Consider the following 13,877-nt stretch of genomic DNA (forward strand, 5'->3'; position numbering starts at 1 on the left):
ATTTGGTTTAGGGGTTGCTGGTAGTGATGGAGTGTGCAGAACCGAGATACTTAGGAGGCAAAATGGACAGACTTGGGAAGGACACTGTTGCCGTCAAGGACGATGCATGGGTGTCTGACTCTGACTTGTGTGGCAGGATGAATGATGGTGCCCTTTGCCCAATAAAGGACATAGGAAGGGGCCCTTGGTTGGCTCTCTGGGGAGCCGGTAGGAGGGGAGAGAGAATTTCATTTTGAGTGTGTTGAGTTTTACCTGGGAATGGGGCTTGTGGGGAAAAGCTGTAATCTCTCAGGCTCACGTCCACCTCTCAGCTCTCATCGTGGGTCCTCTTATCTGGGGAATCTCAGACACTCCAGACAAGACAAGTTGTGTTGCTGTGGCCAATCGGACGGATGCAACAGGCTTTGAGGGCTACCTTGTTCAGCCCTGTCCTAGGCACTCATTGTGCATTGTGATACAAAACCACTCATGAATAGTTCCAGAGTCATTCTAAATGCGGGGTGATGGGGCACAGAGTGTAAGTGTAATTTGGCTTTCAGAAAAGGGAGACATTAACAAGGCCTAGGGACTTTGGTGTTCTTGTGTTTGAAGCAGCCAGGAGGCCAATCCTGTTGCAAGTGCTTCTTTCGGCAGTTGGTCTTTATTAACTGTAATCAGTTTGTAAGTCCAGGAACATGTGACAGAGTAGCAACACGTTTTAAGGGTAGTTATATCCGATCTTGGTAACTTTGGAGGTCAGATGCACTGAAAATAAATATAATTGTAAGGTTACCTTGAGTCCTTCATTATGTGCGTGTTCACGAGCCTGTGTGTTTGTGCACGTGTGTGTTAAGTCTTACCAAAGGAAAAAAAAGGAAGTGGCTTGACTGGTGCTATTACTGGTAAAGCTTGTGTAAATCAAGGTATATTCTAACTTTAAAAATTAAGATAGGGCTTCCCTGGTGGCGCAGTGGTTGAGAGTCTGCCTGCCGATGCAGGGGACACGGGTTCGTGCCCCGGTCCGGGAGGATCCCACGTGCCGCGGAGCGGCTGGGCCCGTGAGCCATGGCCGCTCAGCCTGCGCGTCGGAGCCTGTGCTCCGCAACGGGAGAGGCCACAGCGGTGAGAGGCCCGTGTACCGCAAAAAAACAAAACAAAACAAAAATTAGGATAAACCAGCTGTTTTGGTGAAAGAAAGGTTTATGCTTGGCTTACTCTCTTAAACTCTGCAGAATTAGTGTCTGCTGTGGCAGAGCATGGCGTCTCCAGGAAGAGAAGGGCACTTTTCTCTCGTCCCCCAGTGAGCAGGCAGCTTTAGGAGCAGCCCGTCAGGGCCCAGACTTCCAGCTGCTTCCATATCCGAACCCGCCTGGTCTCCTCACTCAGCGGCAGAGCCTCCTTAACTGTGTAAAGCAGATCCTTGTCCTCCCCAGAGGCTGCCAGTCACGCCTTCTCCCCACTCTGGCCAGCATTCTGCCTTTCTAGCAACAGATGTTTCTGCAAAGTAAATATTATTGCCTCTGCTTGGCTGCTCGCTGTGTCTTGCACTGCCTGAACATGAAACAGTGGGGTTATATGAGCAGGGGGCCACGGAGCTTGGCATGCACCCAGCGCCAGCCTCCCTGCCTTCTCCTCTCCTCTTACTGGAATGTGCATGTGAGATTCCTGTGAGCATCGGAGTGAAAGGCTCCAGAAAGAAGTCTCTGCAGCTGCATATCCAACATGATCACCTGCATAAGTTGCCAGCACTCTTACTGGGTGGCAGTAGCCAAGAGGCAGTGGCTCTTGGGTGTTCTCTTTTTGATGTTCTCTCTGTTGTCCCAAGTAATGCAGAGGAGTTGATCCGAACGGGGTGAGGCAGCAGGGTGTGCCCACAAGGACCTCAGTTCAGAGGACTCGGTCGAGTTGCAGATCCACTTCTTAGAGGTTGTGTGCTCTTATGTCAGTCCTTTAACTTCTCTGAGCTCTCAGTACCAGTAATCATGCTTCCCTTCCCTGGGTCCTGTTACTGGGGGACTAATGCATTAAGGAAGAGTAGCCCAGCCTTGAATAGAACTGAAGCTGACAGTGTACAGAGTGCTTCCCCCGTGCGTCTCGCTGGCTATCCTGACAGCCCCGCAGCTTCGGTGGGTCTCCTCACTCAGGGGGTGACAACTTCTGTGAGGTGAGTTGACAGAGACTTTATGACTAACCCAGGATTAGCTACATAGCTGGTAAATGGTGGAGCTGCAACTCGAACCCAGAGGCCAGTGGAGGTTGGGGTGAGGGCAAGGGGCTGGGGAAGGGGTTGACCAGTGTAGAACCAGGACCCCATGTAACACAAGTGGAGAAGGGAGGTTCTCCAAAGCAAGCTGGAGATGATGTTCCTAAGTTCGGGGAGTAGATGCTGAATAAGGAAACAGCAGGTGTCCACTGTACCTTTACCCAGAGAGTGCTGTGTCTGGCATGTGTCGTTCAAGCCCATGGTGAGTTCCTTTTCAGATTCCAGTAACTGGGCTTCTCACTCTACCCAGCTGTCCTCCTGGGCCCACAGCCCAGTATTGACTCCATACCAGGACTCGTTACCTAATCTCCCATCCAGGGCACCGGCCTCTTTATCGGCTTCGTGGGGCCCACAGCGCTTCTCGGGGTGTGCTGTGTGCCACCGCACAAGGAATCAGGTTACCTTCTGGTTGTAAGCTAACAGGCCTGCTCCTGGTTCAGTGGGCCTGCTGTGGAAGGCCCCACAGAGGCCCCGTCTTGCATTATGAGCCACTCCTTGATCCTTCCTGGCAGCTGCCCCTGGCAGCATGGCTTTTCAGGTGTGTGCCGGGAACTTTCCCAAGCCTGGCTGACTTCTCTCTTTTTCCACTTTGTTGAGAAGATGGTCCAGCTTGAGTCCTGCTTGCCCTATTGGGGAGGCACAGGGGGGTTGCTGAATGGACAGAGAAGCAGTCCTGTTCTTACTCTTTGCTCAGGCCTTTCTCTGTGAGTTCTGATCAGGGAAACATTCTGGCAAAGCCAAGACTGAGTACCACCTGCCCAAGACTGAGTACCATGCACTCCACACGTGGGGCCTCTCGGAGGGCTTTGTCTTTGTCTGGGAAAGATTATTCTCTCTCGTTTTCTTCCTGCCTGCCTGTGGCCGCCCCTGTCCTTCCTCCCCACGGTGTTCTGACTTTCAGATGCATCTGTTTCTTTCTTGACTTGCCAGGGACTGATGTGTGTTCTCGGGGATCTCCTCAGCCTGGGTTGGCCAGTCTTAAGAGATGCCTGATTTCCCTGTCGGCATCTTTGGACTTCTGGCCAAGAACATTCCATTTAATTGACCGAACCAGGGAGAGACCAGAGACTGCTGGCCGTTGGCTCCTGTGTTCTCCTCCACTCCAAGTGCCTTCCTCTTCTGGTGTCGAGTGAGTGGAGGGCCTTGCGCAAGCCACGGCTAGCTGGGGACCCGCGTCATCCGAGCTCAGGTTGGGAGGGTGGTCCCGGAGCAGGAGCCCCTGGTATCCATACGGTGGTCGGAGCCTCAGACCTGAGAACAGCAGGACGGCCCTGCTTGGCTCTTCCACTGGCACCGTTGCTTGGAACGAACACTGGGATCGGAGAACTCAACACTGGCAGCTGGATTTGTGTACAGTCCCCCAGCCCCCTCCTCCATACACGCGCGTTATTCATCATGTACTGAGCAGGGTGCAGTGCCAGGTACCTGGAGAGGAAACACACAAACCAGCAGATGGAAAAAACGTGACCCCTAACGTCGAGGGACAAATCTAAGAGCTGAAGAGAAGGGCTGAGGATCGTGGATGCTTATATTCCAAGAGGCTCTGTTGATCTGTGAAGCCAGAATCCCCGCCCTCCGCTCCCCCCAGTACCTTATTAAAGCCAGACCTCGTTGCCGGTTATGCCGCATCTTTCCCTCCTCTGGGAATTGGAACATAATGCCATTTCCCCTTCAATGAGGGAAACATGTCCGAGGGTAATTTGAATGATTAGCCTCATCTGCAGGAAGGCTGCACGTGGACTTAAGTTAAGCGTGTTTGTGCCTAGCAGCCTTGTCTGTCAGGCCACTTAAAGGTGCCTCGGTGGTTTATACCCTTAACAGAAGCTGAGGGTTCAGGAAGGATCATTGGCTTTTATTACTGTCTTAAATGAAAGCTTATTTTTTAAATTGGACAAGGGCCTCCAAGTGGTTTCTTTATAGATACCATGTGTGGGGTGTGTTTTTACCCCAACTCAGAACACTGCCAGGGCTTTGTTCTCGGGGCAGCGGTGGAACGAGGTGACCCAGGAAACTGGTTCAGGTGGAGATTCGTCAGGTTGGCGGCTGCTCTGCTTTGAGTGGAGCCCAGAGGGTTCTGAGAACTCGGGCCTCCCGCGTCCTTGAGTCGGAAGGGGTGGTCTGGTTGCTCCTGTGAAGTTCCAAGCCCTTTGTGCCAGCTCCCTTGTACCGTTGCACTGGGATGGAGGTATTGTTGAGTCTCATGTGAGGGCAGCTTCACTGACCCCCACGGGTGTCAGCTGGAGGCGGCAGGACTCGATGCGTAGCCTGAGGAATTAGAGAGTGAGGACCAGACTTGTTAAAGCAAATGTAGCAAAAATATTAACTTCTGAATTATTTCATGTTATAAACAAGTATTCACTCTTTTGATTATATTCTTTTGTGCTCTGAGATGGACTCAGGAACAGATCTGCTAGCTGCTGTATTAGTAAAAGGACTAAAAAGTGCAGGAAACATGAAAGCAGGTTTATTTCAGTAATTCGTATGTTTTACTCTTTTTTTTTCCTTTTTTGCTAGATTTGTCTTCAGCGAAGCGGAAATTTGCAGATTCCTTAAATGAATTTAAGTTTCAGTGCATAGGAGATGCAGAAACAGATGATGAAATGTGCATAGGTAAGTTCTCACCACATGCAAGAGTTTAAAAAGTCCACTGTGTACCACAGCTTTCAGTGTCCTTCCTGAGTCTTTCCCCTGGAATAGGGAGTATGTAGGTGTTGTAAATTAAGAAGTCAGTATTAAGAGTGGAGCGGGCAGAGTTGAGTGAAGGTCAGGGCCCGGGGCTCTCCAGGGCTTCTCCTCAGAACCCTGGGATTGCAGTGGCTCTCACCCTGCGGCCTGCAGGAGAAAGCGGGAAGGTTTGCTGTGGGGCTCCTGTCTCTGCCCTCTGTTAGCGTTCTGCTTCTGGCTGGCTCTGCAACGTTCTTCCCCCAACCACAGTACTTTAGAATTAGAGCAAAAGCAGAACACGGGTAGATGGGTGAAGAGTTAGATCAGAGGTTGCAGGTGATGGCTCATGGGCTGAGGTCCTAATGCAGCCATGTTTTCTTGGGCACTCATTTTTTAAAATTGAATTACCATGGAAGTTGAATTTATGTAAAGTTCCAGTTTTCTAGCTTCTTTGAAAATTGGGGAACCTGAGCAGCCGGCCCCTCATTCTGCCCTGGCAACAGTTGGCTAGAGCTCTGTAGCCGTCGCTGCCTTCGGATGGGGAGAGGAGCTCCGTGTCTGGGTCACGGCCCCACCTCTCCCATGCATTTTCCTTAACAAGAGGCTGTGAGCGGAGGTTACCATTTGTTAGCTTTGCAGCGCCGTGTCGCTCTTCACCATCCCCTGTCCATCTTCTGTGGGCAACGCTGAGCACAGAGGATTTGAAATGTCAAGACACCTGTCTTTGTCAGGGCCTAGTCATTGCACCTTATTCTTCCATTGGGCATCTTGGTTGACTCCATTAAGTGAGGAAGAGTTGAGCAAGTTACATTGAATTAAGTCACCAAATGCTTATGGATTCCCTGTTAGCATGCAGAAAATCAGGATCTGGGGATGAGCAGAGGGAATTGGGAGACAGCTGAGAGCGGTGAAAACGTATCATTGTTGTAACTCCTGAATATACAGATGTTTTTCCCAGCATTACATGAATGTCTCGAATATCCTTAGGGCTATTGTATTCAATGCTTATTGCCTTTGGAATAATCCCGGCGAAAGAGACTGTCCACATCTGACTGCTGTGCTGTCAGCTGTGTTGCAGTAATAAGGGGCTCGAGGACTCAGAGAGGAGGAACCCAAGGAAAAGCCAGAGATGTGGCTTCCAATGCCAGCAGTGTTGTTTGTTTAGCTCTGGTGCAAAGAAACGGTTGGGTTCTGACGCAACCCCACGACAAAGGTTGAGGAGGTCAAATCCTGGGCAGGAAATCCTTGAACTCCAGAGAGGAACTCTGCCTGGTCCAGCCTGGAGCCTGGGAGCTGGCCAGCATCCCATCAGTCTTGGGTTCTCTCAGGAATAGGCAGGTCTTTTCCTTGAAGGAAACCCTTCCCTAGCTAGAGTGCCCGGTGGATTATCCTGCATTTCTGGGTCATCCTTAATGGTTAATGATGAAAAGATAAGGGGAGCCTTGGGAAGAGTTGTCTTTAGGTCTCTGCATATGCCAAGGGATTTCAGTCCATAACACAATAGCTGTATCTGGAAGGGTCCCCAAAGGCCTGTCACTCTACTTCCACCTCATGGCCTCTTTCTCTTTTTCAGCAAGGTCTTTGCAGGAGTTTGCCACTGTCCTCAGGAATCTTGAAGATGAACGGATACGGATGGTGAGTATGGCTGGGCTGCCCTTGGTCCTGGACAGTGTGGTCACATCGAGGGAACACAGGATTTGTTGTCAGAAGAACAGGGTTTGAGTCCAGGCTCTGCCACTTGAGTGCTCTGGGCTCATGAGCAAGCCTCATCTTCTCATCCTTGCTGGGTTTGAAACCTTTTGTAAATATTTAGAGGATTACCCTGGATAACTTAGAACCACATTGTTGTCTTCCTAAAGATTCACTATAAGGTGTATATATAAAGTGTATGACTTAAGGTGGGTCTTTTGAATTATTTAACTTTTGGGAGCCTGAGATTCCTTACTGGCAGAATGGGAATGAAGGTGCCCCACCCTGCTCCCCTCCTTCTCACCTTATTAATAAACCCATCCAAGAGCTCTCCTTCACTTTTTTTTTTTTTTTTTTTTTTTTTTTGCGATACGTGGGCCTCTCACTGTTGTGGCCTCTCCCGTTGCGGAGCACAGGCTCCAGACGCGCAGGCCCAGCGGCCATGGCTCACGGGCCCAGCCGCTCCGCGGCATGTGAGATCTTCCTGGACTGGGGCACGAACCCGTGTCCCCCGCATCGGCAGGCGGACTCTCAACCACTGTGCCACCAGGGAAGCCCCTCCTTCACTTTTAGTTCCAGGGTATCTGACGCAGTGCCTGCCATGTTGGTAGGCATCCAGTCAAGGGGTACTTAGTAAATGATGGGAACTGTAAGAAGTTCTTCAAAGAGAGGCAGTGTGCAAATTCAAGAATCAAACACTGATCTCCAGGTTCTTAAGAGAGATCTTCTGTACAAGGCTTTATTCTGATGTGGTTCAGCATTCATAGATGAGGGATTTTGGATCCACAGGAAGCTCTTTGGGGCCTCCCTCTTATTCCTAAGACATCAGGAATGAAGCTGCATGCTGATCTGTCGCCAGGTGGGCTTGTCTCTAGGCAGCAGTGCTCCAGAGGCCCAGGGAAGAGTCATCAATGAGGATTTTTCTTCTCTTTCCATACTGACAGCCAGTGGTTTCAGGACTAAGTCTACTGAGTTAGTCTGCTTGGGTTGCCGTAACAAAATTCCGTAGACTGGGTGGCTTAAACGACAAACATTTATTTTTCACAGTTGTGGAGACTGAGTAGTCCAAAATCAAGTTGCTGGCTGATTTGGTTCCTGGTGAGGGCCCTCTTCCTGGCTTGCAGACAGCCACCTCTTTGCTGTTTTCTCACAGGGCAGAGAAAAGGTTGGGGAAACTGTCCTGTCTCTTACAAGGTCACTAATCCCATCACGAGGATTCTCTCCTCATGACCTAATTATCTCCAAAGGCTCCATTTCCAAATATCAATACTATCACATAGGGGGTGTTAAAAGATAAACTGAGGCATGTTTAATTTTTAAGTTTATTTAAACAAAAATTAATTCAAGGGGGTTTCCCTGGTGGCGCAGTGGTTGAGAGTCCGCCTGCCGATGCAGGGGACGCGGGTTCGTGCCCTGGTCCGGGAAGATCCCACATGCCGCGGAGCGCCTGGGCCCGTGAGCCATGGCCGCTGGGCCTGCGCGTCCGGAGCCTGTGCTCCGCAATGGGAGAGGCCACAGCGGTGAGAGGCCCGCATACCAAAAAAAAAAAAAAAAAAAATTGATTCAAATTGGGGAGAACCAACCCAGAAGTGGTTAGGAGCACTCCATCAGCAGGAGGTAGGGCAAAGACTTTTATATAGCAGATGTGTAAACAAAGCAAGGAAATTATTTGATTGGCTCTAGCTTAAGCGGTTGCCTTATTTGGGAAAGTCTAGTTGTTTGTGATTGGTTTCAGCTTCTTAGATTTCAGTTTCTTAACCTTGAGGTTTTGGTTTGCTTATGTAGGCTGCTAAGGCATTAGAGTCACCTCAATCTAATGGCATCCTTGTTTAATTTAACAGGGGTTAAGGCTTCAGTATATGAATTTTGGAGGGGATGCAGTTCAGTTCACAGCCTCTACCAAGACATGTAGCCATGCATTTTCTACTTTAACCCTCATGATGACTCTGTGAAGTGGGACCTTTATCATCACCGTTGTCCAGATGAAGATACCAAGGTTTACAGCTGTTAAGTAACATGCCCAAGATCACACAGTTTAATAAGTAGCACAGCCTGGATTCAAACCCAAGTGCGTGTGATACCAAAGCAGCTGGCATTTCTTTAAAACTCCAACCAGAGCAGAAGCCTCTCACTTTCTGCTCTGCGGAGAGAGACACTATTTGCCTTGATTGCTCACTGCTGGGTGCCTGAACCAGAATCAGGAGGGTGGCGGCGGCAGCAGCAGCAGCAGGGATGGCAGTGGGTGGAGGCGGAGGAAGGCTTGTGTGTTTGTGCACGTGCTAGTGCCTCAGAAAGGGAAGTGATTCTTTTGAGTCTGATTCTTGGCAGAGTTATTATTTGGGGGTGGAGGGTATGGTGAGCAAATCACGATGAATACCCTGCAGATTGCTAAGGTCTGGGGTAAGGGAACAATGACTGGATTATACTTTCCAGCTTGCCTCTGCAATTTTATTATTAATGTCAGTGAATCTAGTTTCTACTGTCTGCCTCTGAGTATCTGGCCATCGCAAGCCCCTTCCTTACCTCCTCACCCTGTGACAGCTTCATCATCAATTCAGCTTAGCCTAGCAAAGCTGTACCTTCTTTGGGAAGCCTTCCCTGACTCCCCAGATGGGATATTTGGCCATCCCTTGTGTTTTCTGAATGTCTAGTTCATGCCTCTGATTCTGCATGTACCACACTGTGTCCTGAGAGTCACTGCACGTGTCTGTGAGTTCTTTTTTTGTTTTTCTTTTTTTTTGGCGGTACATGGGCCTCTCACCGTTGCGGCCTCTCCCGTTGCGGAGCATAGGCTCCGGATGCGCAGGCTCAGCGGCCATGGCTCACGGGCCCAGCCGCTCCGTGGCACGTGGGATCTTCCCGGACCGGGGCACGAACCTGTGTCCCCTGCATCGGCAGGCAGACTCTCAACCACTGCATCACCAGGGAAGCCCGAAATATGAGTTCTTGAAGGGCAGAGAATGGACTGCTGTGCCTCGAATATCAGCACAGTGCTTGGAACTGAGTGGAAATCACATAGTCATAGAATCTTAGACCCAGACAGACCGTATTCCTCACCGTGTGCAGTCCCTCATTTAAGAGCTAAGAAAAGTGAGGTCTCCTGAAGGCTGATGGCGTGCTGTAGCAGGACTGGGACAAGGACTTGGGTGTCCTGATTCCCAGGTGGGAAGTTAGGGCTTTTGTATATTTAGCATCCAGTTAGGGCTGGCTTCTCTCCCATGGGTGTCCACTGGAACAACTTGGGGAGTTTAAAAAACACTGTTGCCTGGATCGAAGTACAGAGATTCTAATTTATTGTTCTGGAGTGTGGCCTGGACATCGGGAATTTTAAAAGCTCCCCAGGTGAGCCTAACCTTCGGCTAATGTTGAGAACCAATGGCTTAGTGGCTCAGAGCTCCATTGTGAGTTTCAGAGACTTACACTTGATTTGTGGAAAAGACTGAAATAAGTGAGCCAATAAAGCAACATCAAATGACAATAAAAATCAAGCAAGTTAAATAACATTGCAACACTCTAGAGTTAAAATGCTCTCTTTTAAAGTAAGTGCTCTCAAAATTGAAGAAAAGGCAAGTGGCAATAAATTTGGAGACCTGCCACCTTCTACCCCTCACATTGTCTATTAGTTCTTTGCTCTCTCCATCTATGGCTTCTGGCATTTACCCTGTTGGTTTCATTGCAATGGATAGGCATGTGATTTAGAAAAATAATGCTTTGTTGTGAGGAGATTCCTGAAATAATTAGCTGAATGACGAGTGAGCAATGAATGACTTAAAAGGAAAGCTTGTAAAATATTGTGCTGTCTTAGAAAAGACCATAGAATCTTAGAGCTGGAGCCATCCACCCCTCTCATTTTGCAGATGAGGAAATTAGAGCCCAGAGGGGTTAAATGTTTTGCCTGTGGTCACACAGTTGGCAGCCAATCAAGAAATCATTCTTTCATTTAGTCATTGAAAAATGTTTGAGTGCTCCTTTTTTCAGCACTCTTCTGTGTTTTGGGGATGGTGGTAGACAAGTGAACATTTAGAAGAGGGTGGCGTGTGTGTGTGCGTGTGTGTGCGCATGCATGTGCACGTCTTGTAATGCTGAACCAGAAAACTTCAGCTGGCTTACATCTTCTGAAGAAAACACTTGGTGGGGTAGTGGGAAGTTTCTTTGGATTGCATTGGTGGTCAGAGAAGGCCTCTCTAAAGAGGTGACCTGAATTACAATAAGTAATGAGTTGTGCGCACAAGTATTTGGGGACAAAGCATCTGAGGGAACAGCCAAATGCAAAGGCTCAGAAGTGGGGCAGGTTTGGCCCATTTGAGGTGCATTCGGGTGACCGTTTAGTTGAGGGCAGGACCTGAGGGGGTGAGTGCGGTGAGATGAAGTTGAAAAGCAGCCAGTGGACAGGAGGTACAAGCGACCTGATCCCCGTCCAGAACAGGTAGGGCTACACAGAATCAGGCTTGGGTGGTTTTCATGCCACCAAAAGTGGAGGATTTTTTGGGGGGAGGGTTAACCTAGACTCAGTGTTGACCTCAGTGTTTAAATATATCTACTTAAATATAACTTGGCTGAATGAGCATTTACAAGAAGATGTCACCTGAAGCTTGAAATTTAGACCCTGCTCTGCCACCAGTTCCGCTCTGCCATCAGTGTGGTTGCTTACATTTTTAGAGGTCCTCATTTTTATTTTTCAAGAATCTATCTTACTCATGCACAGGAAGAATGCTGTGTTTTGAACCGATGACTAGATTTTGATTTGGCCTGCTGTTGGGTCAGGTGTAAGGAAGAGGTGACACGTGCACCATTGTGCTTACTGAGATCTTATACTGAAGCATGCGGAGGCCTTTTGTGCCAGCACTGCTGTGGTTCTTTACTGACCCTGCCTCTCTGTCCCCCTCCCCGACCCCTCTGCTTTTCCTCTCCAGATTGAGAATGCCAGCGAAGTGCTCATCACTCCCTTGGAGAAATTTCGAAAGGAGCAGATTGGGGCTGCCAAGGTGAGAATTTCGCAAGCCTTGTTCTTGGGTTTTAGGGCAGGAGGTCTGGAAAACACACCACCTTCTTCAGAAGATCTAAGCCCACCATTTTCAGGGAATCCTGGGCAAATAAGCTTAGAGCCCAGCTGATCTGTTCTTCACAAGTGTCTGAAGTAAGACTGAGGGGTCAACCCCAGAGCTGTCATTCTATTGTTTTGACATCTAATCATGTTGTGCTAGTTCATAAATCATCCAAAGGAAGAAACCACGCCTCCTTTGTGTGAGTAGATACCTGTGTGTTTGGACACCATGGAATTGTATGTTTGTGAAGGTCCAGGACTGGAGCCTAGGACAGGGGTTGCAAATAGGCCCCTGGGGGCATGGGGACCCTCTTCTTAGCCCACTTTAGCTGTGTATGAAAAGGAGCCCTCTGTCATTAGACCGTTACATTTTTTTCAAGAGAAACTGAAAAGTTAAAGAGTTTTTTTTTTTTTTTTAAATATTTATTTATTCATTTATTTATTATTTGGTTGCACCAGGTCTTAGTTACGGCAGGCAGGCTCCTTAGTTGTGGCATGCTAACTCTCATTTGCGGCATGCATGTGGGATCTAGTTCCTTGGCCAGGGATCGAACCCAGGCCCCTTGCACTGGGAACGCAGAGTCTCATCCACTGAGCCACCAGGGAAGTCCCAGTTAAAGAGTTTTGTATGAAATTTCCTGGCTTTCAAAAAATGCTGGCAAATAATTTAAAAAATATATATTACACATTGTGCAAGTCAAAAAGCGGGACTGCTTCAACCCAGAGGTCACCATTTGTTATAGCTGACCTGGAGGGACTGTAGCTGAAAGTTGGCTGACTCTAACCTGTTACTGAAAGACTGAGAAGGAAATTTTATTCATTTTTTAAAGGTGGATTCTCTGGGGTCCCCTGCCCTGTGATAAATCACTAGACAACCCTAGCGAGATTGACCTTCAGTAGAGTGTTAGAGACCACCTGCGGGCAAGATGTTTTCATTGGAATCAATGAAAGCAAAAAGATTTTCAAGATTTTCTTCCTGTTTTTTTTTTTTTTTTTTTTTCCTGGAGCTGAGTCATTCGGCCGCAGTCCCTTGTGCCACCTGCAGGGGGTTTTGGGCAACATCACCCTCTTACTTGTGGAGAAGGTGTGGATTTTACTCAGTTGTGAAATGGCCTTGAGAGATACCTGCCTGTAGGTGGGAAAAACATAGCTGAAGTGTAATGAAGTGTGCTCACCCCTCAGCCCCCAACTAAGTGCATGTGCTTTCTAAAAATGAATATGATTAGAACGTGACAGAGATGTTCGGTTCAGTCAGGGTTATTCAGAGGGAGGAATGGCCCTAGTTTGAAGGAGGGACCATGGCCAAGATTCTTCTTCCACTGCTACAGCACTTCCCTACCAACTTTACAGTTTTCATTTATGAAGATATTGGAGCTCATTGGTCTTCTGTCAGAGGTTAAGGAATGTATAATTTAAAGGAAGTCTTATTCCACTAAGATTTTTGTCCGAGACTCGGAAACAAGCCCAGGGATGGATGGGAAAATGCCGAGTGCCCCTCCCTGAGTTCTCAGACCCAAGGAGCACTGTCTCTTTCGTGGCCTTGGGGCCTGTGCTTTCCCCTCCCGCAAACACCCAGTGGCTCATTCACTGAGTTATCTTTCCAGAAGTCACTTCTCCAGTAGGCGTCTCCTGACGCCTCTCACGCCAGCCTCTTCCCTGGGCGGCGTGGGGGTTACCATAGTTACCACGGAGGAAGAGCAGAAGGCTCAGTGGGTTCCTTTGGGGTTAGTATCAGTGATCCGAGTGACAGGAGCAGGTACTTTGCTGGGGGCTATAGATGGTGAGAAACACAAGAATTAAAAAATTTATATGCAATAGTCACTCACCAAAACATGTTTCCCCTCACACACATTCTCTTCTCTCATTCCTGTTGAAGAATGAGGTGATGACGTTGGGGATGATTTCTCATCCCTCCCCCTTCGGTATTTTATTTTTTTCAGTCTACCTGTTCCTCTTCCCCAACCCCCATCCCCGTACATGTATATCACAGTATTACGTGTGTTTAAGAGAACACAGAGAAACAACCCCTCTACTAGGCCATCTAGGGAGCAGACTCAGGAATACCTCAAAGACCTTACTTCTGGGGCTTCCCTGGTGGCGCAGTGGTTGAGAGTCCGCCTGCTGACGCAGGGGACACGGGTTTGTGTCCCGGTCTGGGAAGATCCCACATGCCGTGGAGCGGCTGGGCCCGTGAGCCGTGGCCACTGAGCCTGTGCGTCCGGAGCCTGTGCTCCGCAA

General features: G+C 48.8%; 1 protein-coding gene across 8 annotated transcripts in view; it reads left to right on the forward strand.

Annotated features, from left to right (window-relative positions):
• The window catches only part of ARHGAP26 (Rho GTPase activating protein 26), a 469,933-nt gene that overhangs the window by 107,606 nt on the left and 348,450 nt on the right, over positions 1-13,877 (forward strand). For 7 of the 8 annotated variants that reach the window (XR_003004075.1, XM_024752249.1, XM_024752250.1 and 4 more), the window contains exons 2-4: positions 4,757-4,852; positions 6,480-6,541; positions 11,509-11,580. Coding sequence is in view for 7 of the 8 variants with exons in the window: in XM_024752249.1 (XP_024608017.1) it covers positions 4,757-4,852; positions 6,480-6,541; positions 11,509-11,580 (230 nt within the window). In the remaining variant the exon portion in view is untranslated. Of the gene's footprint in view, positions 1-3,172; positions 3,372-4,756; positions 4,853-6,479; positions 6,542-11,508; positions 11,581-13,877 lie in introns of all 8 variants that reach the window. The other variant, XM_024752254.1, reaches the window with a different exon arrangement.

Source organism: Neophocaena asiaeorientalis, unplaced genomic scaffold, assembly GCF_003031525.2.
Source record: "Neophocaena asiaeorientalis asiaeorientalis breed wild unplaced genomic scaffold, Neophocaena_asiaeorientalis_V1.1 scaffold204, whole genome shotgun sequence".
Lineage (NCBI taxonomy): Eukaryota > Metazoa > Chordata > Mammalia > Artiodactyla > Phocoenidae > Neophocaena > Neophocaena asiaeorientalis.